General features: G+C 38.4%; 1 protein-coding gene across 2 annotated transcripts in view; it reads left to right on the top strand.

The window, feature by feature from the left end:
• The window catches only part of LOC114143095 (voltage-dependent calcium channel subunit alpha-2/delta-4-like), a 59,518-nt gene extending 33,383 nt beyond the window's left edge, over positions 1–26,135 (top strand). The window contains exons 28-39 of one of the 2 annotated variants that reach the window (XM_028014852.1): positions 1,146–1,207; positions 3,029–3,043; positions 3,131–3,175; positions 3,283–3,345; positions 11,124–11,194; positions 11,275–11,350; positions 11,515–11,567; positions 11,799–11,854; positions 20,974–20,994; positions 21,124–21,241; positions 24,618–25,004; positions 25,142–26,135. In XM_028014852.1, the coding sequence (XP_027870653.1) occupies positions 1,146–1,207; positions 3,029–3,043; positions 3,131–3,175; positions 3,283–3,345; positions 11,124–11,194; positions 11,275–11,350; positions 11,515–11,567; positions 11,799–11,854; positions 20,974–20,994; positions 21,124–21,241; positions 24,618–24,771 (734 nt within the window). In that variant the 3' untranslated portion in view covers positions 24,772–25,004; positions 25,142–26,135. The remainder of the gene's footprint in view (positions 1–1,145; positions 1,208–3,028; positions 3,044–3,130; positions 3,176–3,282; positions 3,346–11,123; positions 11,195–11,274; positions 11,351–11,514; positions 11,568–11,798; positions 11,855–20,973; positions 20,995–21,123; positions 21,242–24,617; positions 25,005–25,141) is intronic. The other variant, XM_028014853.1, reaches the window with a different exon arrangement.

The raw sequence follows: 26,135 nt of genomic DNA, 5'->3' as shown, positions 1-26,135 counted from the left end.
GGTTACTTTTGATTAAAGAATTGCATAGATTTTAACACATTGAAATTTTTTACGCAATTAATTAATTTTTTTTTTACATACAAAGGTGCCTTTGTATTTGTGTGTTTCTGGTATGCCCATATATCTGATGCACAATCAGAGTTTAGAAACAACAGCGTTGACGATTAAGTTGCTTCTCCCAGTGAGAGCTAATTCTCTGTAAGACTGTGTTCAAGGTTTGCTAAAAGCAGTTAGCCTTGCAGCGAAGCTTTTCAAGACTAAAATAGCATCTCAATGCTAAACATTTAACAGCAGCACAGATGTCGCCAATGCTAATGCTAACACTCACAGTTCACATTTCCTGAAACACTTGAATTCTAATGGGTATAGCAACACTTTGCACCATTCTGATGCTTAAATAACCTAAATAAAAGACTAAAAACATTAAATATCTTTGATGTTGAGCTCATGTGTCTATTCAATAATTTAGCAACATAAAGGGACTTTGAATTTGAAATGTTGCTTATTTTGATAATAAATAGTTTGATTAAAACGTGATTAATTATGATTAATTATTTACAGACCCTGCAATTTTAATAGAGTCCCACCACTACCTAAAATGAAGATGCAGGACTTTTGTCTGACAGCTTCTATATTTATCATGAAGGGAAACAGAACACATGTCAGTAAAATTTTACAGTCATTTAAGCAAAAGTTAAATTCCTATTTCCATAAATCCATCCATCCATTTTCTATTCCTATGAGAAAAGGAGAGTCCACATTGGACAGGTCGCAGGTCCAACACCGGACAAACTAGAGACACAAAAAATAGACAAAAAAAACATGCACACACTCACACTTAATGGCAACTCAGAGGCCAGTAAACATAACCTGCATGTTTTGGGGTAGGGGGAGAAAGCTCTTACCTGTGCATGTATCCTACCAATATATGCACAGGTGGGATATGCTCATTTCTAAGCAGAAAGATGCCACTGTAAGCAAAAGTGCTAACAGCTCCATCCTCTGTACAGACAGAGGTAAGGCTTGGGCGATTTTCTGCCCTTAGTCCTTCTTTGGCAAACAAAACAAAATGTTACCTCTGCAGATTCCAACTTGTCTTGCAGCTGTTCTGACACTGTGTGTGTGTTTGTGTCTCCTATTTTTAGCTATCGGGGTACAGATGTCCTTGGATTGGCTGGAAAAAAGGTTCTGGGCCATTGCCAAGCAGGTGAATGCAAGACAAAAGCACTCATGAGCAATTTGTGGGATGTTTGATAAACTGAATGATGTTGACTGTTAGTCGTCTCTTTTTATTTTTAAGTGCCCTCCTTTGCTCAAGTTCATATTTATTAGGGGTGAATCGATAAATCGACCAGCTGATGAATCAGCCTTGATTTCTTTAATTCTGGGGGATTGATGATCGGCTGATACTTCCATGTGAAGTTGATCTTATTCTCTGATCTTATCTACCTCAGCAAAGGTCTACAAATCAACTGTTCTCTTCTGCTCTGCTGTGAGAGAGGATTGACTGACCTACCAGGTCATGTCCAATCGTTCCCACTGTTATCAACTCAATGACTTTCTTGCTATATTTAGCGACATTTCACTCGGCACTCATGATTTAAAGATTGGTAATTGGCCAGAAAACTGCAATTGGTGCACTCCTAATAGATACCTCACACTACCATTGAACCTTCCTTATTTTATTGTGTTTCTTGATGCATCATCCTCAATCTGTGTAAAAAAGTGAAAATTGAGATAGTTTTTCTGTAAACATAAAAACATCTTCTTACAGACTGCTTGTTGCACAATGTAGAACTAAACATATCTTTGCTTAGTGACATAACAAAGACTCTTTTCCACAATGTTAACATTTCCAAAAATCCCTTTTTAATTTCTGATACTTACATTCAGTAAAAAAAAAAAAAAAAGCAAGCTAAAGATACTTTTTTCCAGCTGTTGTTTTAGTAGCTAAGTATATATTCTGTATTAAATATCTGTCCTCAACTAAACTGAAACTCAAAGTCTAAATGTCTGGTGAGCGACAGCAGCTAGCTCACAGACCCCCAAAAGACTCATACAGGGTTTTTTTTCCTTTCTTTTTTTGTTGGTTTATCTGCTTAGTATTTTGCTGTTCACTGGTCAATACTGTCTGGGTAACAAAAATGGAAAATGAAAGACAATCATGGAACAAGATGTTAAGTTATATTTGATCTTGGTGCCTTAAGATAATATGAAATAGAAGATACAATCATAATCATTTTTATTATCATTATTAATAGACATTCCTAAATTAACCATAACCAGACTTATGCAAACATGAAGATGAGATAAAGCAAAAGTGAAAAGAAGGGAATCAGTGATTTGCTCTGTTGTTTAGAGGTGGGAAGGACCAGCCACAAACCTGCTTTATCTCTAACTAAACTAAATCCCTCTACTGGACACTCATGATTCTTCTTCACTGTTCCTGTCTGGAGCAGACAACATGCTGAAAATATGACAATATGCATATGTGATGTAAGATTGTATCAAAATAGATCACTGTTAGATGTTTTTTACCTGTTGTGTTCGGTAGGTAAAGGTTCAGGATCAGGTTTTAGTGGAATGCCTATTTGACTAACAAGAAATGTTTGGAATCATTAGCTTGACTGGCTTCTGGCTTGCAGTGTTGTTTTTCATCAACCTCCAAACTGAAACTTTTAATATTGTTTTATTTTTTTGTATTTCAAGTAATTTAATTTCATTGTCACTCATTCTGCCCATGCCATGGATCCTGGAAAAGTGATTCTGTTTTTTTATGTTATATTCAACATCAAAATGCCCAGATTCTCAAATCATGAAGATAATCAAATTTTGTCTTTTGTAAATAAAGTCAGAATCGTCCATCTTGATGCATCAGAAAATACTTTTGTTTTCCCATTCCCTCAAATTATTCCCTCCCAAGTCATAAATATAGGACTAACTGGTGTGTGGAGCATGATAATGTTGAACTGATTTAAATCTGTATCTTTTTGTCTTCATCACTTTTCTTTGTGTGTGTTTCTTCTAGCCCAGTGACACAGATGTAAGTAATTAGGTTTTATTATTATTATTTTTACCACATCAATTTTATCTCATCAAGTTAAAGTGACCTTCTTTCTTTTGTTTTCAGTGCTCAAATGTTGAGGGGGTGTGTCCTCTGAGCTGTGAAAGTGATGTAAGTACATGACTTTACCTTTTTATATGATGATCTTCACAAAAGCTATTCCCTTTGATTTTAACAACAAATAACTACAAGAATTAGTTTTGCTCATATTTTATCAGGACCTGAGTTGCTACCTAGTTGACAACAATGGTTTCATCCTGCTGTCTAAAGAGAGGAATGAAGTAAGTTTCATCGGCAATTCTGCTCTTGTTATAACTCTGATGTAGCTTTAAACAAATACTACAGTTGTGCAATAACAGGTAAGTTATATTTTATTTACAATTAAACCACAAGAGCAGCTAAAAAAAGAAGTAATATCTGGTGCCTGTCTGTGTGGAATCCTTACTTCTACAGCCATAAAATCAAAATTAGTTTTACATATAAACGTGGTCATAATGGAGTTAAAACACTATGATATTCCTTTTTAATAAAAACTTGATTCTGGAGGGTTTTTTTAGCATTTAGTTATTTATTTCACTTTAGCTGAAGACATCTTGTCTCATGTAATAATTTAAAGACAACAGTTTTGTATTCGTTAAAATAGTCTGAGAGAGAAGCGCAACAAAATGGCAGCACAGCCAGACAATGAAATGTTTAATCTGATTCTTTGAGTAACCAATTCTGCTCCCAGAGGTTTCTTAATCTAAAACTTTGGAAGCAAAATATAAAATCACACATGGTTCTTTGTGCAATATTGACAAATTACTGTGATCAATATGTTTTTTTGTATTTTGGTTTTTCTTCAGTAGGTATTTCAAAGTGTCTTAGTACCTTTCTCATTTGCAATGTCACTGACTACGCCAACAAATAGAAACCCTACTAAATATGACAAAACATTTAAAGTAACATGTTGACTTTCTTGTGATTATTATTAATATTGTAATTTTCTTATTAAGTGGGAATCGCCTCGATGTGAGTCTGTTACATTTAAATAGTTACTCCCGGTCAGCTGATTTCTCAATGCAATTATCAAAAAACAAATAGTTTTTTTAATATTTTGAGAATTTTGGAACAGATGTTAATATTTCTTCCAGTAAAAAGAAAAATGCTGATAAAAAAATGACTTTTTACCAAAGTCTCCCAATGATTTAAGTAGTTTGGGGTTTAACCTAACATAAAGTCATAAAATGCATCGGTTTCATCTGCAGTTCTCAGTAGTCCTGTATTGTATTTCAAAGATCTGCATTAAGCAAAAGGTACATATTGATTAAATACTTTCTAAAGATATTTTTCCTTATGGTGGTGAGCAAAGTGTTTTTGAAATTAATTTAAGTTTGATTTATTTTTGAACCAATAAGTCCAGGCTACTTGGAATCCCAAAGCTGCATTTTTTTTAAAATAATTATTCAGATTTAGTTGTGGAACTGCTCTTCATCTCTCTGACTGTTATTTTGGATGAAAAAGGAATTTCAGGGTTTTGCGACTCTTTGGATCATTTTATGGTCTTATCAAAAACATCTGGATGGTTCATGGGATTTAAATGCAGATTAGGATTTAACCCACGTGTTTATGCTGCATTAAGGAGATTACAGCAGCTGTTACACCTGCTAGCGTCATCTGACCTTGGTGGAGCATTATAGAGAGGTGCCAGTTTGCAGAAGGTCTGATGGTTTATATCCATGCAGGGAAATTCATCAAACCTGCTTTTCAAAAAACTGTACAATGTTATGTCTGTCAGACGAGACTGAGCAGCAGGGCCGGGCCAAGCCTCCATGGGAACCTAAGCAAAATTTGGTTTTGGGCCCCTCTAGTTCTGCTAACAATGTGGACTGGCTGTAATCAGCAGTCCGATCATTAGACCATTCACACACCTGCTATAAACGTATTGCATCTCTGGCAGTGCTGTTTACATTATGTACATGTATAATAGGATACATTTATTGGCCAACTGATTTATTGACCAGTTGATTTCTGGGCGTCTATTTCCTTAATTTTGGGGGATCATGATTGGCCGGTACTTACATGTGAAGCCCATGTTATCTCCTAATCTTATCTTTGTCATCAAAGGTTTAAAAATCAGTCTCTGTCCTCTTCTGCTCTACAGTGAGAGGTGTGACTGACAGACTGACCCACCAGGTCAGGTCTGAACATTTAGAGTTAGCAATATTTACTGTTGCCAACTCAGCGACTTTCTTGCTACATTTAGCAACATTTCAGACAAAAAAAAATTCATATCAACCAAAATCAAAATTGGCAGGTCAGGCTTTTTAAAGATCAGTAACCAGGGATCGGCCAGAAAACTGCAATCAGTGCAGTCCAACTTAAGATGGAATACATGCACACATATTCATAACATTCTTTGATTAAATAAATTTCTCTTAAGCGTTACTCCAATAGCTAAAAATGTAATTTATACCAGGCGAGTTTTTCTCACTTGATAATGTGGACCGGTACCGGACTGATTCTGAGCCTTCAAATGATTTTAACAGAAGTTTCACATAACTTAGAAGTTGATGTAAAAACAATGTTTGTTTCAGCCACAAAATGATTATGCTCAGCAGCAAGAAACATATCCCCAACTACAGCATAGAGCAGTTCATCAATGGACCTTACCACAGGGACTGCTTTTCATTGGCTGATGCTAATTCTACATGGTCACGTGCGTGGCCGTCTCACAAACACACGCTTCCGTTACAGCGTAATGGCAGTACTGATACAACTTCTACACCTTGAAGCCTGTCTGCTACACAGTCTTACGTTAGCTAAACAGATCAATATCCAATGTGTCTGTATCTGACATACACTAAAGATTTTATTTGAGCAGAAAAGGCTTTGGACTAAACTGTTAGCCACTCTAGTACACTAAGTACAGCTAGTCAATCAACCATCGCCGTTATTAATCAGCGCTTCAGCCCCGCTTCAGGGAAGCGCTGATTAATAACCGAGAAATAAATATCAAGCCTGGAAACTTGATATTGTGACGAACTGAATGTTATGTTTTTAACGTAATCTTTGCTCGTCTTGCGGGGCGCCGGCGATTGCCACGGTAACAGGTGTGCTTAAACTACAAAGAGGGAGAGAGAGTGGTTTTGAGTTGATCACCTGTTCGGGTTATTTTATCTTTGTTTACCTTTGCTGTGGCGCATTACAGCCGCTGTAGTTTCTAAATGTTGGACTAATTTCCTCGGTCGTTTGTGAGTATACGTCATTCACAACAAATATCAAATAGAACAAATATATTTCACATAATTACCGTGGTAATTACGTGAAATTAAATTAATTATATCTCAACTTCAGAAGATTTGCCTTTACCTTTACAGAGCTCTTTGGTTCCTCCTATCAGTCTGTAGCTTCTCATATTTCAGTCATCAAACCAAATTTCAGATCTACCATAACTGACTGACACCTGCTGGCCTCAGGTTTGCAACCAGCTTGTGACTGAGAAACCAGTAACCTGCTCCCAGATGATGACATGGACTTATTAGTTCCTCTGTCCATTGTAGTAGCTGATATATTGTGAAAATCCGGTAGAAATGATGCACTAATCCAGTCATGTTTACATAGAAACAAAGGCTTTGTTTGTGAGACTTGCGTCGGTCGGTTGTGGGCGGAGCTTTTTAAGGTCCACGTAGCAGCTATGTAGCCTGACATAAAAACATTTTGCTAGACAATGTCAAACATTGACAAGTTTTAATTATTGTTATCAAACGTTATGAAACACACTGTTTTCAAGTCAAAAATACCTCAGAAATATACAGAGCCAAGCAGGAGAATCAACTCCTTTAAAGTTTAAACTCAGTTTCATACAAACACAAAGAACCTAGCATAAATGTTTGGCTGTTGAACTGGACCATTCCAGGTCCAGCTAATTTCTGTTAGCAGCTTTATAAATCTTTTACATTACATTATGTTACCAAGACACATTAAAATACACCTTTATCTTGGCTTTTTCTATTTTTCCTCTTTCTTTTCTCCCTCCCTGAAGGATAAGTCCTTTTGTGAGACATTGTTTTGCTATGGGCCTCCATGCATTGCATGGCAGGCACCTATTGTTCTACACCCAATAGAACTCCTCTTTATTGGGGCCTGCCCATAGCAATGCATAAGGAGAGCTATTTGCTAGTAATCAGCACTTTTGGTCTTTCGAGATTTGGTTAAAATCTGCAAATTGTGCATTTATTTTATGCATCAAATAGTACAGCTTGTTTTTAGACTTATTAAATTATGTCAGTAGACTTTTTACGTTCCTGATTGGGGTAGGATTTGTAAAATTTTGGAGTTTGTGTAGAAGTGTAATACTGTATACTCAAGACAGAAATGGATTAGTAATCTGATGTCCACATTACAGCTGCCTGTGAGATCGGGATTAACTGCTAAGAATCATAGCATGAGGATTAATCCTAAACCCACCAACTTGCTATAAATATACTTATTCACCACATTCACACACGTCCGGCAGGTCAGCTGTACTTTACAAAACAGATAAATTATTCTATTTAAACCTTTTTTTAAATCAAAAATGTTTAATCGGTAAGGTTTAGACTTACCAGCTAAGTGGTGTTCAAATGTAGAAAATACAACTACGTACCCAGATATAGTCTGATCTAAAGTGACCTGCAGAAGAAGCTCATTTTTCATTTGCATGTTGACTGTATTCCCAGTGGCATTACTAAGCATATGACAAAGTGCTGCTTTGACGTGTTTGCTGAGCTCTGAGTTTTGCAGGCAGGTGTGGAAACACCGAGAATCTACCAAGTGCTACACCACCATTACGTAAACATTAGGCCTACAGAATATTGCAACAAACACTTTTACAGTAGAGAAATGACATCACTACTAATAAGAATAAACAAGAGCAGAGAAAATTGTAGGGAGCATGGCGACCCAGCAAAAAACAAAAAAGGCTTGAGTAGAGATTTTAAGTTTGTGTTGCAAAAATGTTAACTATTATATCCAAATACCTGTGATTCATCCTCTAGATTAGAAACTAGAAAACTGAAGGAATTAAATATTTTTCTATATAAAAATAGATTAGACAAGTTTAATCTGAAATGTCTTTTCAGAGAACTAACATCAACATTCATAAGGTGCTTAAAATTTTCTCCTTGGATCGTTAATGACAATGCTAATTGTTTATGAGTGCTACAGCTTATTGCTGAATGAACAGTCCATTTTTACATCAGGTAATTGCTCTTTTGGGCGTTATATAACTGATTTTAACCAACCATTGTTACACATGGGATTAGTGTGGCCATTTAACATGAAGCTTACTGAAAATTTAAAAATAAAAGCCTTGACAAATTTTACATGAGATTATTGCTCTTTTGAGCATTATAGAAATGATTTAACCCAATCACTGTTACTCATGGGATTTGTTTGGACATTTAAAATGAAGCTTACTTAAAATTTCAAAATAAAAGCCTTAATACTCCCCCCTGGTTAGTGCACCGCCATAGGCGGTGCAATAATATTAGCCTGTATCTTCTCTCTTAGGTTAGTGAACTGCCTTGCTATGCAAGGCAGTTCGCTGGGTCAATTAGCATTAACCTTTTAGCTTAAATAAGGTATTAGCTATTTTTCTGACTTATTAGCCATGTCTAGCATACTGAATGGAGTAAGTCAATTATAGACAACATCCTAGTGATGCCCCACATGCTACTGACAGCATTCACACTAACATTAGCATTTTGGCTAATTTTAGCTGATACACTTACTTTATCAAACTGAATGGTGCAAGTCTATGTTAGTAAACATTCTTGTCATTCTCCTCATGCTATTGATTACATTGCAGCTTTTTTTAAGCATTGATGCTAATTTTTAGCATCAGAACGCTGGGTCCAAACCTACGGGCACACTTTGGCAGGCAGTTAAATTTCTTCAGGGATTTTCTAGTTGGGCCCTGCCCATAGCAATGCATAGGGAGAGCAGTTATTATACTAAATGTCTCATGTTAATATTCAGTGGTGGATTTTTTTAACCTTCATAAATTTACTTTAACAATTAATTAAAAATTATATTGCTCCACTTTTAGCTACTGTATATGATCATGCTTTCCATCTGCCAAGGATCTGCAACCTGGATCTCTGGTGACACAAGTGGCTCTTTGGCTCACTTATTCAAATGAAGTATTGCTCTGTGTTTTTTTTTGTTTCATTCTTTTTCAAGTGTTGCCATGGAAAAACACTGACGACCTATTCTAACTGACCTCTATGCATGAACGATTGCTCTATGGATCACTTAGAAAAAAAAACACTGCCATAAAATAATGTCTATCACTGCACAAAGGTATTCAAACAATATTATTGTTTATTGCAATAATTTTTGAGACAATTAATCGCTCAGCAAAATTTGTTATTGTGACAGCCTAGGCCTAGGTAGGAGTTCATCCTGTTACCGGTGGGTTGGCGGTTCTAACTCCCACTCTGTCTGTCTCAGTTGTCTGCCTTGTCTGCTGGTGGCCGCCGATGGTTCATGGCAGCTTCTCTTCTGTCAGTCTGACCTCAGGCAGCTGTGGCTATGATGTAGCATGACACCATCAGGGTGTGAATCTGTGTAAATGTAGTATAAACTGCTTTGGGGTCCTTTGGATTTGATAAAGCACTATAGAAGTAAAGGCCATTTACAATTAGTTTGTACTTCATAAGTAGAAATCAGTGATTAATCCAGCTAGACCTGGCAGAGCAGAGCATGCTGTCCTCCTAGAAGCAAACTGTTTGGATGACCAAATGGTGTATAGTCCAATAAAGAATCTCAAATCTCTGTGCAATAAATGCCCTGTTGGGTCATTTAACCTGACCCAAGTTTAAGGAAAGACATATGAAGGGTTCATGCAACTTCTTAAGGCTCTCTTTATTGCTCCGTCCAAACCCCTTACACTTTTTCCAGTTTCCAGAGTGAGGAAGGTAGTGAGACAGACCTAGTATCACTAGGTCTAGCCATGGTATTGGCTAAGACATTTTTGCCAGTTTTGTTTTGTATAACATTTGTAGGGTTCCCTTTGGGATCCTTTCTTTTTGGTCGTGGGTGTGGCAACTCACTGGGATCACATAGTCAGCTACTAACTCCACCACAGACTGCTCTTACTCTCCCCATAGCAAGCAGTTCTACTGCTCTGTTTTGGCATGAGCTGAGTCATGACAGTTGCCTAATAATTTTGCACAATGACAGTGATATACAGATATTCTCCTAAGAAAACCAAAACCTCATTTGCTTTCTTAAACGTTGATGTTTGAAGTATATAAACATTTTGGATTAAGGGAGCCCTGTGATCAATTCTCAAATTAAGACTTGCATAATTGTGCGCACATTGTAGAATCAATTTGGAATGTATGCAACTGAACTGCGTGTATGTGATTTGAACTGTATGATTTGAGTGCTGTGAAAAATGCATTGTGAATCGGCGCTACATTATAAATAAACTGAATTGGTTTGCGTGTATGGTCGTTTGTCATACAGTCTGATGGACTAGAGATTTGTACATCGCCTCTTACCTAGTGACCGCTAGAGATAGGCACCAGCTTCCCTGTCCGAATAAGCAAATCTAAACAATAGTTGGTTATTTATGTAAACAGGAAGGTCACCTGTGGTCAGAACTCCTTCTAGTTTAACTCCTTCTAATTTAGAAAGCTATAACAGTGTTATAGTTTGGGCTACACTTGTAAAAGCATAGGGTGACTTTTATAACAATTTTACAAGAAATTTCATTAAACAGTCCGATGTTGTCAAACTTCTAATATACAAAAAATGATAATCTCTCCTTCATTCAAATGGTATTCCATTGTTTATCACAAGCATAGTCAAATTTTTCACATAAGTACTGTTATAGGTGACCGCAGACTGGATCTTCAGTGTTATTATGCTCTGACTTGTATTTTTTACATTCTGACAGAAACCAGTCAGAAGAGCAGTACAGTGTATAGTACATGAAGCACCAGTTTGCTAAATGCTAACATTAATTTAAATAGAACTGTGCTATATGTCTATGTTATGGGAGTGTAATAAAACACAATATTCTTTGCAGGTTGGTCGTTTCTTTGGGGAGGTGGATGGGTCCGTCATGGCTTCACTGATCAAAATGGGAATGTTTAAAAAGTAGGACTTTGTCAGACACCTTTCAGCTGAGCCGTTCTGTTTGCTGCCAACCTCAACCCAACCTGAATGTTTATTTGCAGAGTGTCTCTGTTTGACTACCAGGCTATGTGCAAGAACAGCCACCATCATGCCAGCAGTGCTCGACCTTTGCTTAGTGTAAGTCTCTCAGCACACTTAGCAACTTGTGATATAATAGAGTTCTGACAGCATAGATCAGAGTGAATCACAGGAAATCATTTATTATGACTGTTATTATTATTGTGTGTAGTTCAACATATTTTTTTTCCTTTGAAATCTGCAAATTCCTTCCTCCTGTTTAGCCGTTCTACATGATTTTGGCTTTGATGAGATGGCTCTTCTCCAACGCTTTGATGTAAGTATCTGTATCTGTAATGGAGGATCAGTGCCGTATACTCTGTGATTACTGTGGATCTGATTTCCACCACTCAAACACTGGTACCAAAGAAAGTTTCAACTGTTGGGTCAGTAACAGAGAAGAAAATTAGACTGGCCCCAACCCAGCGTTTTAATGTTCACATTCAGTGACTCCTGGTAAATCAAACTACTGTTTTTTTCTAAGGTGTGTGTTTGTTTTATCCTTTAGGTTTGTGCTGGACTTCAACTTCTGCGGTCTCTGGCACTCTGACTATTTTGTTGATGGTAAGATGAAGTTAATATGGTCATCAATCTTAGTTATTATATATTTTTAAGCTCTCCCAAACACAGTTAAAAAAAGAAAAAGTCTGAATAAAATATTTCAAATAAAAATGTGTGTACTCATCCAAAAATGCTAAGCTATACATTAGAACTCTGTGAAGTTAGTTTAGTCAGAAAGCGTTATAAACTGATTGCACCGAACACCCATTTTTCCAATTTGAGATGAGTTTATTTCACAAAATGTCCCATAACGCCAGGTGATCAGAGAATCTCCATGCAAGACATTTTTTTCTGATGTTTGCAGTGTGAGTTAGAACTTTGAGGCACAGTCTTCTACCGTGTTTCTGAAGCAGGGAGAGTTTGGCGTTTTGAAGTAAAGGCATATGACTTTGAGCAGGTCTAGAGTTATGCTTCCTTGCACACATATTGGAAACCAGTTTGACCTGGATTTATCATAAAATAAAGCAACTAGTGAATAGCTGTTGTGGTGGGATGGACTTAAGGTAAGATTTAGCACCTATTACAGAACTGGAACCTTAGAGATTATAATTTTAGAAAGATCATATTTATTCTATGTTCTCCTGTTTTAGCTTCTCTTCATTGTCTCCCTGTTAAATCCAGAATAAAATATAAGATTCTCTCAATAACCAACTTCATCATACACCAGAGACCTGATTGGTCCATATATTCCTGACAGAACACTTTGCTCTCAGACTGCAGGTTCACTGCTGGTTCCTAGAATTAGCAAAAGTAGAATATGAGTCAGATCCTTTAGTTCTCAGACCACTCTGCTGTGGAACCAGCTCTCAGTTTAAGTCTGTGACACAGACAACCTGTCTTGTTTTAACACTAAGCTTAAAACTTAGAGCTTAGGCTATACTACCTTATAGTACTCTTATAGTAGCTTAGGCTAACCTCTGTAGCTATGCTGCTATACTGTAGATCTAGTCTGCAGGAGGACAAACTGACCATTTCTCCTGGATCAATCAATCAATCAATCAATCAAATTTTATTTGTATAGCACATTTCAGCAGCAAGGCATTTCAAAGTGCTTTACATCATTACAAACACAGAAACACAATGCAACTTAGAATCAACAATCAAAACATGACATTAAGTCAAGTTCCATCATTAAATTTGTAATTGATTACATTTCAAATACAATTCTAAACAGGTGGGTTTTTAGTTTAGATTTAAAAGAAGTTAGTGTTTCAGCTGTTTTACAGTTTTCTGGAAGTTTGTTCCAAATTTGTGGTGCATAGATGCTGAAAGATGCTTCTCCTCGTTTGGTTCTGGTTCTTGGGATGCAGAGTAGACCAGAACCGGAAGACCTGAGAGATCTGGAGGGTTGATATAATAACAGCAGATCTTTAATGTATTGTGGTGTTAAGCCGTTCAGTGATTTATAAACTAACAGCAGTATTTTAAAGTCTATTCTTTGAGCTACATGGAGCCAGTGTAGGGACTTTAAAACTGGTGTTATGTGCTCTATCTTCCTGGTTTCAGTGAGAACACGAGCAGCAGCATTCTGGACCAGCTGCAGCTGTTTGATTGATTTGTTGGACAGACCTGTGAAGACGCTGTTGCAATAATAGAATAGAATAGAATAGAATAGAATAGAAGTACTTTATTCATCCCAGCAGGGAAATTACTTCGCAGTTACAGCATAGAGACAAGACACAATAACAACTACCACTGAGTATTAGTTGTAGATAAAATACAAATTTAAAAAAATATATATAAAATGCTATAAATTGTAAAATATAAAATGCTGTTAATATAAAAAGCAACTTAGAGCAGTCCTTGCAGATTCAAAAAATGCAGATATGTATATGTAAATATATGTACAGCAAGTGTGCCACAGTGCAGTTGTGCAAAATTGGACTGATTAGTGCAGAACAATGATTTAGCTTTTATTGTACAGTGAGATGGCATGTGGCAGGAAGGGTTTCCTGTATCTGTCCCTACGACAGCGGAGCTGGAGCAGCCTATGTGAGAAGGTGCTCCGCTGTCTGTCCACTATGTGGTGGAGAGGGTGCTGTTTATTGTCCATAATAGACAGAACCTTCTTCAGTGTCCTCCTCTCCACCACAGTTTCCAGGGACTACAGCCTTAGTCCCAGTACAGAGCCAGCTTTCCTGATGATTTTGTCTAGTCTATTAGAGTCGCTGGCTCTGATGCTGCTTCCCCAACACACAGCAGCAAAGAAGATGGCACCAGCAACAACACTGTGATAAAAGGTCTCCAACATCTTGCTGCACACATTGAAGGATCTCAGCTTCCTTAAAAAATAGAGTCTGTTCATCTCCTTCTTGCACACAGCGTCAGTGTTAGATGCCCAGTCCAGTATGTTGCCGATTACAACTCCCAGGTATTTGTAATCCTCCACCTCCTCCACCACTTCCCCTTTGATCTTCAGTGGCCGTGAAGGTATCTTCTTCCTTCTGAAGTCAATCACCATCTCTTTGGTCTTACTAATGTTGAGCCTCAGGTGATTCTGCTCAGACCACTCCACAAAGCCGTCCACCAGTGTCCTGTACTCCCCCTCCCCTCCATCCCTTATACACCCGACAACCGCTGAGTCATCAGAAAACTTCTGTAGGCGACATGACTCAGAGTTGTACTGGAAATCAGTGGTGTACAAGGTGAAGAGAAAGGGAGAAAGCACAGTTCCCTGTGGAGCTCCTATGTCACTGACCACCACATCAGACAGGACACTGCCCAGACGGACAAACTGTGGCCTGCCTGTCAAGTAGTCAGTCACCCAGGAGATCACTTAGTCGTTGACACCCATCCTCCGCAGCTTCTCATCCAGTAGCAGAGGCCGGTAGGTGGATTGAACAACTTGGGGCAGTGTGGATGTGTGGGGGGATGGTGGTGGTAGGGGAGTAGCAGGAGGTGAGCTAAACCTGTTGAAAAACTGGTTGAACTGGTTTGCTCTATCCAGGCTCCCAGATGTCTGTGTGTCTTTCCCCTTCATCCCAGCGATTTGCTTCGTTCCTTTCCACACATCTCTCCCACTGTTCTGCTCGAGTTTAGACTCAAGCTTCCTCCTGTAGTAGTCCTTGCATGTCCTCAGTGCCTCTCTGAGTTCACGCTGGACTCTCCTCTGCTCCTCCTTATCTCCAGACCTGAAAGCTATCTTCTTTTTGTTTAGGAGTGCCTTCAGGTCACTGGTAATCCAGGGTTTGTTGTTGGAGAAGCAGCTCACGGTCCGGGCTGGCATGACAGTGTCCTCACAGAATCTGATGTTGTCCGTGATGCAGTCAGACATGCTGTCGATGTCCTCCCCATGAGGCCCACAGAGCACATCCCAGTCTGTCGACCCAAAGCAGTCCTGCAGTGCCTCAGCTGCCTCCTGTGTCCACCTCCTCACCGTCCTGATGCGCACAGGCTGCCTACTCAATAAAGGGACATACTTGGGAGTCATCCTTACCAAGATGTGGTCCGACCTGCCAAGGGGGGGCAGGGCTGTGGCGCAGTATGCATTTTCAATAATCAATACGACTGAAGATAAACGCATGGATGAGTTTCTCTAGATCTTGCTGAGACATTAGTCCTTTAATCCTGGAAATGTTCTTCAGGTGATAGAAGGTCGACTTTGTAACTGTCTTTATGTGGCTCTGGAGGTTCAGGTCAGAGTCCATCACTACTCTCAGGTTTCGGGCCTGATCGCTGGTTTTCAGTTGTAATAACTGAAGCTCTGCATTGACTCTAGATCGTTCCTCTTTAGGTCCAAAAATAATAACTTCAGTTTTGTTTCTGTTCAGCTGGAGAAAGTTTTGGCACATCCACACATTTATCTGTTCTAAGCATCTGTTCAGTGATTGGATGGGTTCAGAGTCACCTGGTGACATCGTAATGTAGAGCTGTGTGTCATCTGCATAGTTATGGTAGCTAATATTATTTCCTGTTATAACCTGAGCTAGTGGGAGCGTATAACTATTGAATAAGAGGGGTCCTAGGATTGAACCTTGGGGTACCCCACATGTGACCTTTGACCTCTTTAATGAAAAGTTTTCAATTGAATCAAAGAAATTCCTGTTCTTTATGTAGGATTCAAACCAGTTAAGCACTGGACCAGAGAGTCCGACCCAACTCTCCAGTCGATTCAGTAATATGTCATGGTCAACACTGAGGTCCTACAGAACCAACACTGTGGTTCTCCCACAGTCCGTATTTATCGTATGTCATTGAACACTTTTACGAGGGGGGTCTCCGTGCTGTGGTAACCATGGAAACCAGACTGGAAGGAGTCTAAGCGGTTGGTTATTGTTAGGAAACTAGTTAATTGTTTACGCACAGCTTTTTCAATAACTTTGCTGATGAATGGGAGGTCGGAGATCGGCCTGTAATTCTGCAGTAGTAATTTGTCCAGATTGTTCTTTTTTATCAGTGGTTTGATTACTGTTGTTTTCAAAGCCTGGTGCAAAACGCCTGATGAGAGCGATGAGTTTACTCTTTGGATCAGGTCATCAGCAATAACAGGCAGGACTTTCTTAAAGAAATGTGTGGGTAAAACATCCAGACAGCAGGAACTGGAGCTTAGTTGACTTATGATTTCCTGTAGGATTTTATAATTAAGTAGTTGGAATTGGGTCATTTTTCCTGTATTTGTTTTGTTTGGGCACAGCATTGGTACTGACTTTATAGTGGATGTACAGATTAATCCTCTGATTTTTTGAATTTTCTCTGAAAAGAAGCTGGAAAACTGGTTGCAGGCGGCAATACATTGGAATTCAGGCGGTAACGTCACAGGAGGGTTTGTGATTCTGTCAACTGTTGCAAATAAAGCTCGAGCATTGTTAATGTTTTTGTTTATGACATCTGCAAAGAAAGCCTCTCTTGCATGTTTTAGTGTTAAATGATAGTTACGTAGTCTTTCTTTATAGATGTCATAATCAGAGGTGTGACCAAGTCACTGTGTTGCAAGTCTCAAGTAAGTCTCAAGTCTTTGTCCTCAAGTCCGAGTCAAGTCTCAAGTAAAGACAGGCAAAAGTCGAGTCAAGTCTCAAGTCAGGAACCTTTAATTTCAAGTCATTTCGAGTCGTTTTTATTGTATTTTTTTTTTATAATTTGCAATTATACATAAAATTCAAATAATAGACCATTTGTTCGTTTTAAAATATGCATTCATCTCAAATGATAGAACATGTGTAGCTGAACACAAAGTATAAAAAACATTTTTAAATTGGACCACTTTATTGCCCAGTTCTGTTAAACTTGATATTCAATAAAAAAAGACGAAAATGCTGACATTTCCACAGCACAATACAAAGAACCATAACAGCAGTTTTTTTCCTCTTTTCTGACCTGTCAAAACAATATATTGTCAATATAATTTCCCAACGTAGATGTCTTCAAATACACCAACCATCCTTAGATGATACTAGACCCGGCTCATCATCATGATGGGACAGAGAGACTCTGTTCCCTGTGTTCAGGTCCAGAATCTGCTTTCTGTTCCGGAGCCCCGCTCACTATCCACCGGCTTCCTGAGCTAACACGGTGCACATTATTTGTGGAGGCATTTGAAGGACCGGATTTATGGTAAATCATCACCAATTTAACCCGGAGTACACATGCTAACACGAAGTTAGCTAAAGTCAACTATCTTACAGCAAAAGAAAAGCGCCACCTACCGATCTTTGTGAAGCTTCAAATGCCGGACAAAGTTGGACGTCGTGGCATCTCCATCCGATATTCTCTTCTTGCATGTTTTACAAGTTGCAGTTCGTTTTTTAGTCGAAAGTTCATAACCTACGTAGTCAAAAGAAATTACTCGCGGAAGCATATTCAAGCGGTTATTTCGTATTTCGTTCCCTGAGCTCTGTAGCTTTGCCGCGTTTTTTTAAACGTCCAAATCCTGTTAATTTGATTGGTTGTGCTGCAGCTACGTACACATACATACATAAGGAGAGAGGAAAACCATAGTGACGGTCTGCGCATATTGATACGGAATGAGTGACATTAATTAATGACGCCACTTTATAAATAATGTGTTTTAAATTTTAAGACTTTGAGTAAAAAATATCAAGTCTTTTCAAGTAAACAGCTTCAAGTCGAGTCAAGTCCCAAGTCAATGGCATGAAAGTCAAAGTCAAGTCCGAGTCTTTGAGCATTTTTTCAAGTCAAGTCTCAAGTCGTGATTTTAACGACTCAAGTCTGACTCGAGTCCAAGTCATGTGACTCGAGTCCCCACCTCTGGTCATAATGAACATGGAGTTGAGTTTTACGCCATTTTTGTTCTGCCTTACAGCAAAGTTGTCTTGCAGATCTAACTGTTTGTGTATTTCTCCATGGAGATTTCTTTTTTACCAGACACAACCTTCATTTTAATTGGGGCAATGGAATCAATAATATCCGAGACTTTAGACTGAAAATCATTTACCAACTTATCTACATCATTACAGCTTAAGGGTGAGGAAGAAGAGTAGATTTGATTAAAAGTTTCTGCTGTGTTTTCAGTGAGAGAACGTTTTGTGATGGTTGCTGTTTGTATAAGTGGGTTAAAAGATAAAGAACTTTCAAAGATAACAGGAAGTGATGCGACAGGGCGACATCAGTTACAGAGACATTGGAAATATTCACACCCTTACTGATAACCAGGTCCAGTGTGTGTCCTTGAGTGTGTGTTGCTTGTTTGACATGTTGTGTTAGACCAAAAGTCTCTAAAATATTAGCGAGCTTTTTTGCCCCTCTGTCTTGGGGGTTGTCAACATGAATGTTGAAATCACCGACAATTATTAAACAATCATAATCAATACATATGAGAGATAGAAGCTCATTCAAGTCAGTAAAGAAATTTTCCACAAAAGTTGGAGTTTTGTATAGAGTTACTGTCAAAGTTCGTTTGTGGCCTTTAACCTCAATTCCAAGATACTCAAAAGAGGTGAAGAGACCCAAAGAGATTTTACTACAATTTATGGTATTCTTAAATATTGAAGCCACGCCTCCTCCTTTTTTGTGTTTTCTATTCTCACTGAAGAAATTGTAGTTAGGAGGCGCAGATTCAATTAGTACGATCGGTTCATTATTATCATTCAACCATGTTTCTGTCAGAAACATAACATCGATATTATGCTCAGTGATTAAATCATTAATTAATAGAGCTTTAGCACAGATAGATCTTGTATTTAGAGCTAGTTTAGGGGCATGCCGTGGTGGTGCAGGGGGTTAGCACGCCCCACGTTTGGAGGCCTTAGTCCTCGACGCGGATGTCGCGGGTTCGACTCCCGGTCCCGACGACCTTTGCCGCATGTCTTCCCTCCTTCCTGTCTGCCTACTGTCGAAAAAAATACGAGCCACTAGCGCCGCAAAAACTCTTCGGAGAAAAAAATGGAAAAAAGAGCTAGTTTAAGTGACTTGGAGGCCAAGAGTTCTTCAGTCTGAGGTTCCTTTAGGCAAGGGAACAGTCTGATGTTTGAAAACAGCTGTATTTTATGTTTCTGTTTCTTGTAAATTTTCTTGTAGTGACCCGGACAGTGCCGGGGGGCCAGACACATTCTGGAGTAAGAAGGGTGTAAAGATAAAATCTGGACCCCGGCCTCAGACCTCAGAAACGCAGAGTGATGGATCCTCTGGGAAGTTAGAGTCAGGTCGCTTAAATGAAGTGAGGTCTGCTACGTGAGCGCTGGATCTGCTCGTCTCCAAATTAACTTACTTGCTGTTATTTCAACTTTAAGCTTCATGTTCTCTGTCTGTTACTCTTCATTACAGCCACATCTGATCTGGCAGTTTTAATGTTTTCTTTCTATACATGATACAGCTGATGGTGTTTTTCAGTGTTTAGCCCAGTCTCCTGTAAAGCTGCTAGTCAAGCTTTTGCTGTGACTAACTGCATATCTTCTCTTTTACCCTCTAGCCTTTAAATCCAGGTCATAACTCATCTCAGAGATGCTTCTCTCCTAGATGAAGCTACTAAGAGAGCTACAACTGCTATTAATGTCTTCTTTTTGACTTATACACAGTACTCCGGAATTAGAGCTCCTATTTCTTTTTTGTTTGTGTGCTGTGTATTCTCAAACCACCACCAGGTGGATTGCTGCAAAGTTACTGACATAATGCAGGTCGTTGTCTGTTGTTGCTATGTCCAGGAGTGGATGCAGAAAGTCAATGACTCGATGCAATCTGCTGGATTTCTTAAAACAGAAAACATTTTTGAACCAATTTTTTAGTAATTAGAACCTGAATGCACTGCACAGTAACTAGGCTCAATTGGAATGTATGTATGATTGGAATGATTTCTTTTTTTTTATTTTGAATTTGAAACACTGTCTGTGATCATCTAGAGTTGCTTTATGCTCAAAACCAGCTGCTTTAGAACATAAAGCAGCTCTAAAGTATTTAGATGAGTCTGCATCCAAACACAGACTGAGTGAAACCAATCATATGACCACTTGTATGTTGTCGACTAGATGAAGAATTAGATTATATTTAATTATTTCTGATACTTTTTATGATGATTGTGTTGTACTTTCTTTGTATTAGATTTATTGACAACATTTGTGAAGTTAAGTCATTTTAACCTTGTTTTGTAAACATGCAGTGAATAAATCAGTTTTTAATCAGTTTTTTGCACCAGAGTTAGGAATATATAAACACGTTTTCACTGAGTCTCTTTTATGTGTATACTTGAAATTTTGAATTGACGTTTCTGACAGTATGCAAAATAGGTTTTGTGAGGGAATGCAAAACTTATTGAGCGGTAACACAATAGTTCCTGCAAAATTTTCTTTTGCAAGGGAATGCAAAATAATTTTTTTCCCCCATGCTCCCTAGGGGACTCCGTAAGATATGGATGAGACTGAGTGAGCAGCTGTTGTCTTGCTGCAGTAGTCAGGCTCATCTGTTGCTCCCGGAATCATTTCAATAGGAAGTGTCCATAGTTAATGACAGGTGCTGCTTCATTAGTTCTTTTTGTCCAGAAACCCAACTCATTCCGAAACTGTGTGTGATAATCATGATGCCTGGAGATGTGTTATTTTTGCTCTACGTTTCGTCATATGACAGCTTTATCTCTCATTTTCAAATGCAACACGCTGTTTCATTTTCATCATCATCATCACTTCCAACACCATCCTCTCATTCTGTGTGGTCACTACCATTCTCCATGCATTCAGCCAAAGCTGGCTATCACACATGTGAGTACAACATGCCTGAGTGTGTGGTGGTATTAGGACAACTACTAAGAAAATCCTGTTTTAAATTTATCTCATCTGAACTGATCAGAAATGTAAACATTCATTCATGTTGTGCTTTTGTATTTTCAGCTCATAAGCAAAAGAAAGTGGATGCGCTGCAGCCCTGTGACACTGCTTACCCCGGCTTCATGTATGACTCATCGGTCAGGGAGGCCAACAGTCTCATCAAGTGTGGACGCTGTCAGAAGTATGAATGTTAACACACACACACAAATCTAAAACTTTCCAATAACGTCCTGTTTTTATGGCCTATTTCTTTATTCAGATCATCTTTATAAGGGACCAAACTGTGCTAACATCTTTAAGCAAATTTTAATATCAGATATACCTTAGGTTTAAATAAATTGCAGTTTTCAAACAATGGTTCCATGTACTGGGGAGAGAGATGTCCAAGTAAATGCCCCTTTGTTAAATCAAAAATGAACTATGATTTCCAATTTCTTGGAATCAGTCTTATTAGCCATGCACATGGTTACTTCTACAATCAATAATTATTTAAATAGATCCCATCTGAAGTAGGCTGAAAGACCTCAGGAAGTAACATATCTTACTTCCTCAGGAAGTAAGACTTCCTGAGGAAGTAAGACATAAGTCACCAGACTTTTCTTAAAGTCTAGTGACATTTAAGAATAAATGAAAAACAAAATAACTGACATCTATAAGTTTGGAAAACCATTTCTAAATATTTGGAACTTCAGTGAACAACAGTGGTGGAGCTTCCCGGCAGGGTGTGGCTGAGCAAAATGGCTCCAAGAATCCAGAACAAACCTACAATGAAGACACAAATTATCGTAGAGCGTAATATGGAGTTATGGTATGAGAGCCTTCAGATATTATGCATGCATGCTGCTGATGCAGCACAACACCTGCATTGATAGCAGGTGTTGTTGTGGAATTGTGGTATTTTACAATTCAGGATTTATTTTGTTAAAACTGCCAGCTCTGCAGCATATCGCCATCTTCAATTGATTTATGACTGGTCATAAAGAGCTTAGAGGCAGTTCAACTTTGTGTTACCCCGCAACCTTGGAGGGCTGAGGGTAATGTAGGTGATGGTCTTCCCTCAACGTGTGGTGCTGTGGTATAGAAAAGATGAGGCACACACGTTAAGCTTTTGCCAGCATAACAGGAAGATTTATTCTTCTTCTGTAATGAACATCCATCCATCCATTTTCTGTTCACCCTTGTCCCTAATGGGGTCGGGAGGGTTGCTGGTGCCCATCTCCAGCTACGTTCCGGGCGAGAGGCGGGGTACACCCCGGACAGGTCGCCAGTCTGTCGCAGGGCAACACAGAGACATACAGGACAAACAACCATTCACACACACACTCACACCTAGGGAGAATTTAGAGAAACCAATTGACCTGACAGTCATGTTTTTGGACTGTGGGAGGAAGCCGGAGTACCCGGAGAGAACCCACGCATGCACAGGGAGAACATGCAAACTCCATGCAGAAAGACCCCGGCCGGGAATCGAACCCAGGACCTTCTTGCTGCAAGGCAACAGTGCTACCAACTGCGCCACTGTGCAATCCTGTAATGAACATATGTTCAAATATTTGTTTTTTTAACAATTCAAATAAAAGTGCATGAATTTGCTTTTCGATATTTTAATAGCCTTCACGACCTATTCTGCATAGGTAAAACACACTTTAATGTCCAAGCATCTTATCTTACAACAGCTATCTGCCAGATAAATAGATACAAAACTGAAAAGAAACAATATGAAATTGGTAGTTCTTTGGCCGTTTCTCAGCTAGCTTAATACATAGAAACCAAAGTCCGCTAGCATTAGCATACCCCAACCTCCAGAACTGTGTCCCGTTTTCCACTCAATACTCAACGCAAACCGGACAAAATGACTCATTAGTCAACAACCGATTCACTGAGCTCTTTAACTCCCGACGGTCATCAATATATATGTATAAAAAATACATTTTACCAACCTGTGGTATAGAAAAGATGAGGCACACACGTTAAGCTTTTGCCAGCATAACAGGAAGATTTATTCTTCTTGTGTGCTCAGTCCTTTCTATACCACCAACGCGACAGCGTCCCTAGCGGCCGCGCGCGGAAGTGCACGGACGAAATTAAACAAAACTATCTAACTTATTACAAAAATTAAAAATACAAAATGAAAAATAATGTTGGGGTGCCTATTTTTCTACTTCTTGGTTTTTATTCACTAATAACTTGTTTTTCCACCCCTCTACATTTGCGAGTTTATTGCAGAACTGCTTTTAGAAAGGAGCTAATGCTTTTATTGATAAACCTTGCTTGTGCAGATGTTTAATGTATTGTTGTCTGTCAACACAGTTTTGAAGGGAAAGTCACTGAATTATGAGTTATTATTATGGCTAGGTATTAACTTAGTCCGGGCTTCAGCAAGGCTGCATCGTGGGACAATAATCAGCTTTTGTTTTTTTACTCATCTCCATTCAAAAAATTCTAAGTGACATATTTTCAATAAGATTATGTTTAACTCTTCTATGGTTTATTAAACCATAACAAAACTCATAATCAAAATCACTGTTAAAAAAGAGATATGCTTAAAACTAAAACGCCTCATCGTTTTGTTCCCTTATCAACATCACCAATTTTGAATTTCTGAAGTTTGCATTCAATTACTGTTCAACCTTTTAAGAAATCTGATATAACTTCATTCAAATACAAAAAAAGAACTCCTTAAAAGCAATAAAATAGACCTTTATTCAATATATGATCCAGATATTAATTTTAACCTCCTATTAATCTTTGTCAACATAAAAAATAAGGAGATTAAGGCTTGTGGCATATAGATGATACTAATAAAAGAAGCAGCTTTTAAGGAGCAGTATCTATTTTCCAGACACATCGTGCTATTGTATATGTTGTGCTCCCTTTATTTTGTGAGTTAGTTCCTTAAATAGTACAGCCACCACGAGCATCCGGTAAAGAATGAGGAGAGTTTTCCGGTCTTGGTTTTTTAACCGAGCTGAGAGTGGCTCTACAAGAAATACAGAAGACAACAAAAAAGCCATTATTTTTCGCTCGCTATAAACGGTTATTTCCCATTTGTCCACCAGATGGCAGCAAGAGACCACAAACAAACCAACCACAAAGCACATTATCACAAACTTAACTCTTTACATTGCCATACATATTTAAACTGCACAGGTATACAAATGCTGATCGAACACTAACAAGACTTACTTTCATTCATTTACATGCTCTCAGTCTTTGTACAACAGCTCTGAACGATCTCCAACTTCTTCAACTTTCTGCTTGTCTACCACTGAACATGTGCTCTCATTATCAGCTTAACATTGCTCAGAACCAATCACAGCAAACATTACTCAGGCGGCTTCCTGAGCTCTTAAAGTGCTACACACACAGTTATATTAATTGGTCCATTTTCAACAGTGTAGCATAATCAAGTTACTATAGTGCCTTCAGTTTATATAAGAATGATATATACTGTATATCAAATAGGATTTAAAAGGAAATTTGACTTTGTAATTTAAGGCCTTGACAGTGGGTCTCTGTCGCTTTAAATTCACTTGGCATCATCGTTTGTGTTTCAGGATGTTTGTGGTGCAGCAGGTTCCTGACAGTAACTTAGTTCTGGTTGTGACACAAGCCACCTGTGACTGCTCCCGTCAGTTTGGACCCATCCTGCTGCAGCCAAAGGAAATTAAATATATCCTTCTACTGTTCAACAAAACGGCTCCCAACTAAATGCATACATAGGTTCTGTTCTGGTCTTGGAAAAAGAATAAAAAATAAGAGCGAGATCTCTGATATCGTCTCGTCAGTAGCTGCTGTACCTTGAGATCTGCTCAGCACCTGCCCTCTGTGTATGGAAAGCTTTTCTTAATATCTGTAAACATAACGCAACTGTGAAGTGCAACAGGATGAAATCTCAGAAGGTGCGAAGGCGTCCAGAGTCCTGCCACTCCTACCACCCAAAGGTCAGTGCTGAGAGTGAACATGTTAATGTTGCAGGTTTATATTTTTAAGTGCTGAGCAACTACATAGGCAAAATCTGGGCATGTTTTAGCAAATATTATTTTTAACAAAATGTCAAAATGTGTGATTGGTTCACCAGGAGGATGCCAAGGACTGTGGAGGAGCATCTGCCATCTCCATGTCTCTTTGTCTTTTTGCTGCATCTCTGCTTTTCTCAGTGCTCCTCCAGTGGACATAAACCAGGAAAAACCCATCAAACCACCAGAAGACAAGAAAACACCAAGCATTTTTTGCTGTAGTCAGTTTTAAACAAGCATTCTGTGTTTTTCTTTGCTAACTGTGTGTAGGACTATTTTTTTTCCATAATATTTTTTGTTTAATTCAATTTAGAATATTTTTGAAATACGTATTATCGGATCAAAAATATGTAGAAGCAGAAACAGCAGCCAACTCTCCTGAGCTGACTTGTTGTGGGGGAAGTTGTTGCCTCCTGCTGGTCAGGTTTAAGAAGTGCAGCTTCAGCGTGCGAGTCGTTGCCGTTGTACTCAGAGATGTAGCATTCTTGTTACTTTTTCATACAGAAATGTTGTGTATGCGTTGAGATTTACATTGTAAAAAATATCTGTTGGTCAGAGGTTACCGGGAACACACCACTCTGTGAAAGTCTTTAGTCATGATTCATTTCCTTTTGCTTGCTTTTCTTTGTAATATTTGTAAATATCACAAGACTTTCCAAGTCTTTAAAATTTATATTTATTTTTTTGTTTGTTTTTATTAACTCATGAAACACTCAGTACCCAAAACACAATGGATCAGCATATTCCTGCGGACTTCCTTGAGTTGAACCTATAAACAAAGACAACATAGTTATTGACAGAAAAAGCTATTTTAGCACCAACAGGGTGAGTCAGAAATAATCTAGTTGCTAGCTGTAAACTCAGAAGACATTAAATTATCGTGCACCTAGTAGGTCCTGAATCTTCTAGAATTTCTTCTGACCTTAACTGATATTTTGAGACATTGTCATTAATATATATTAAACTAAAGGCTGGATTACAGTGATGACAACTGAGGCAGGATGTTATGTAAATTGTGAAGGGATTAGCAACCCAATGAAGCATACTGTCAAGTGA

This window comes from Xiphophorus couchianus, chromosome 4 (assembly GCF_001444195.1).
Source record: "Xiphophorus couchianus chromosome 4, X_couchianus-1.0, whole genome shotgun sequence".
Taxonomy (NCBI): domain Eukaryota; kingdom Metazoa; phylum Chordata; class Actinopteri; order Cyprinodontiformes; family Poeciliidae; genus Xiphophorus; species Xiphophorus couchianus.
The sequence above is the reverse complement of the archived record's forward strand: the minus strand, read 5'-3'. Positions and strand labels throughout refer to the sequence as shown.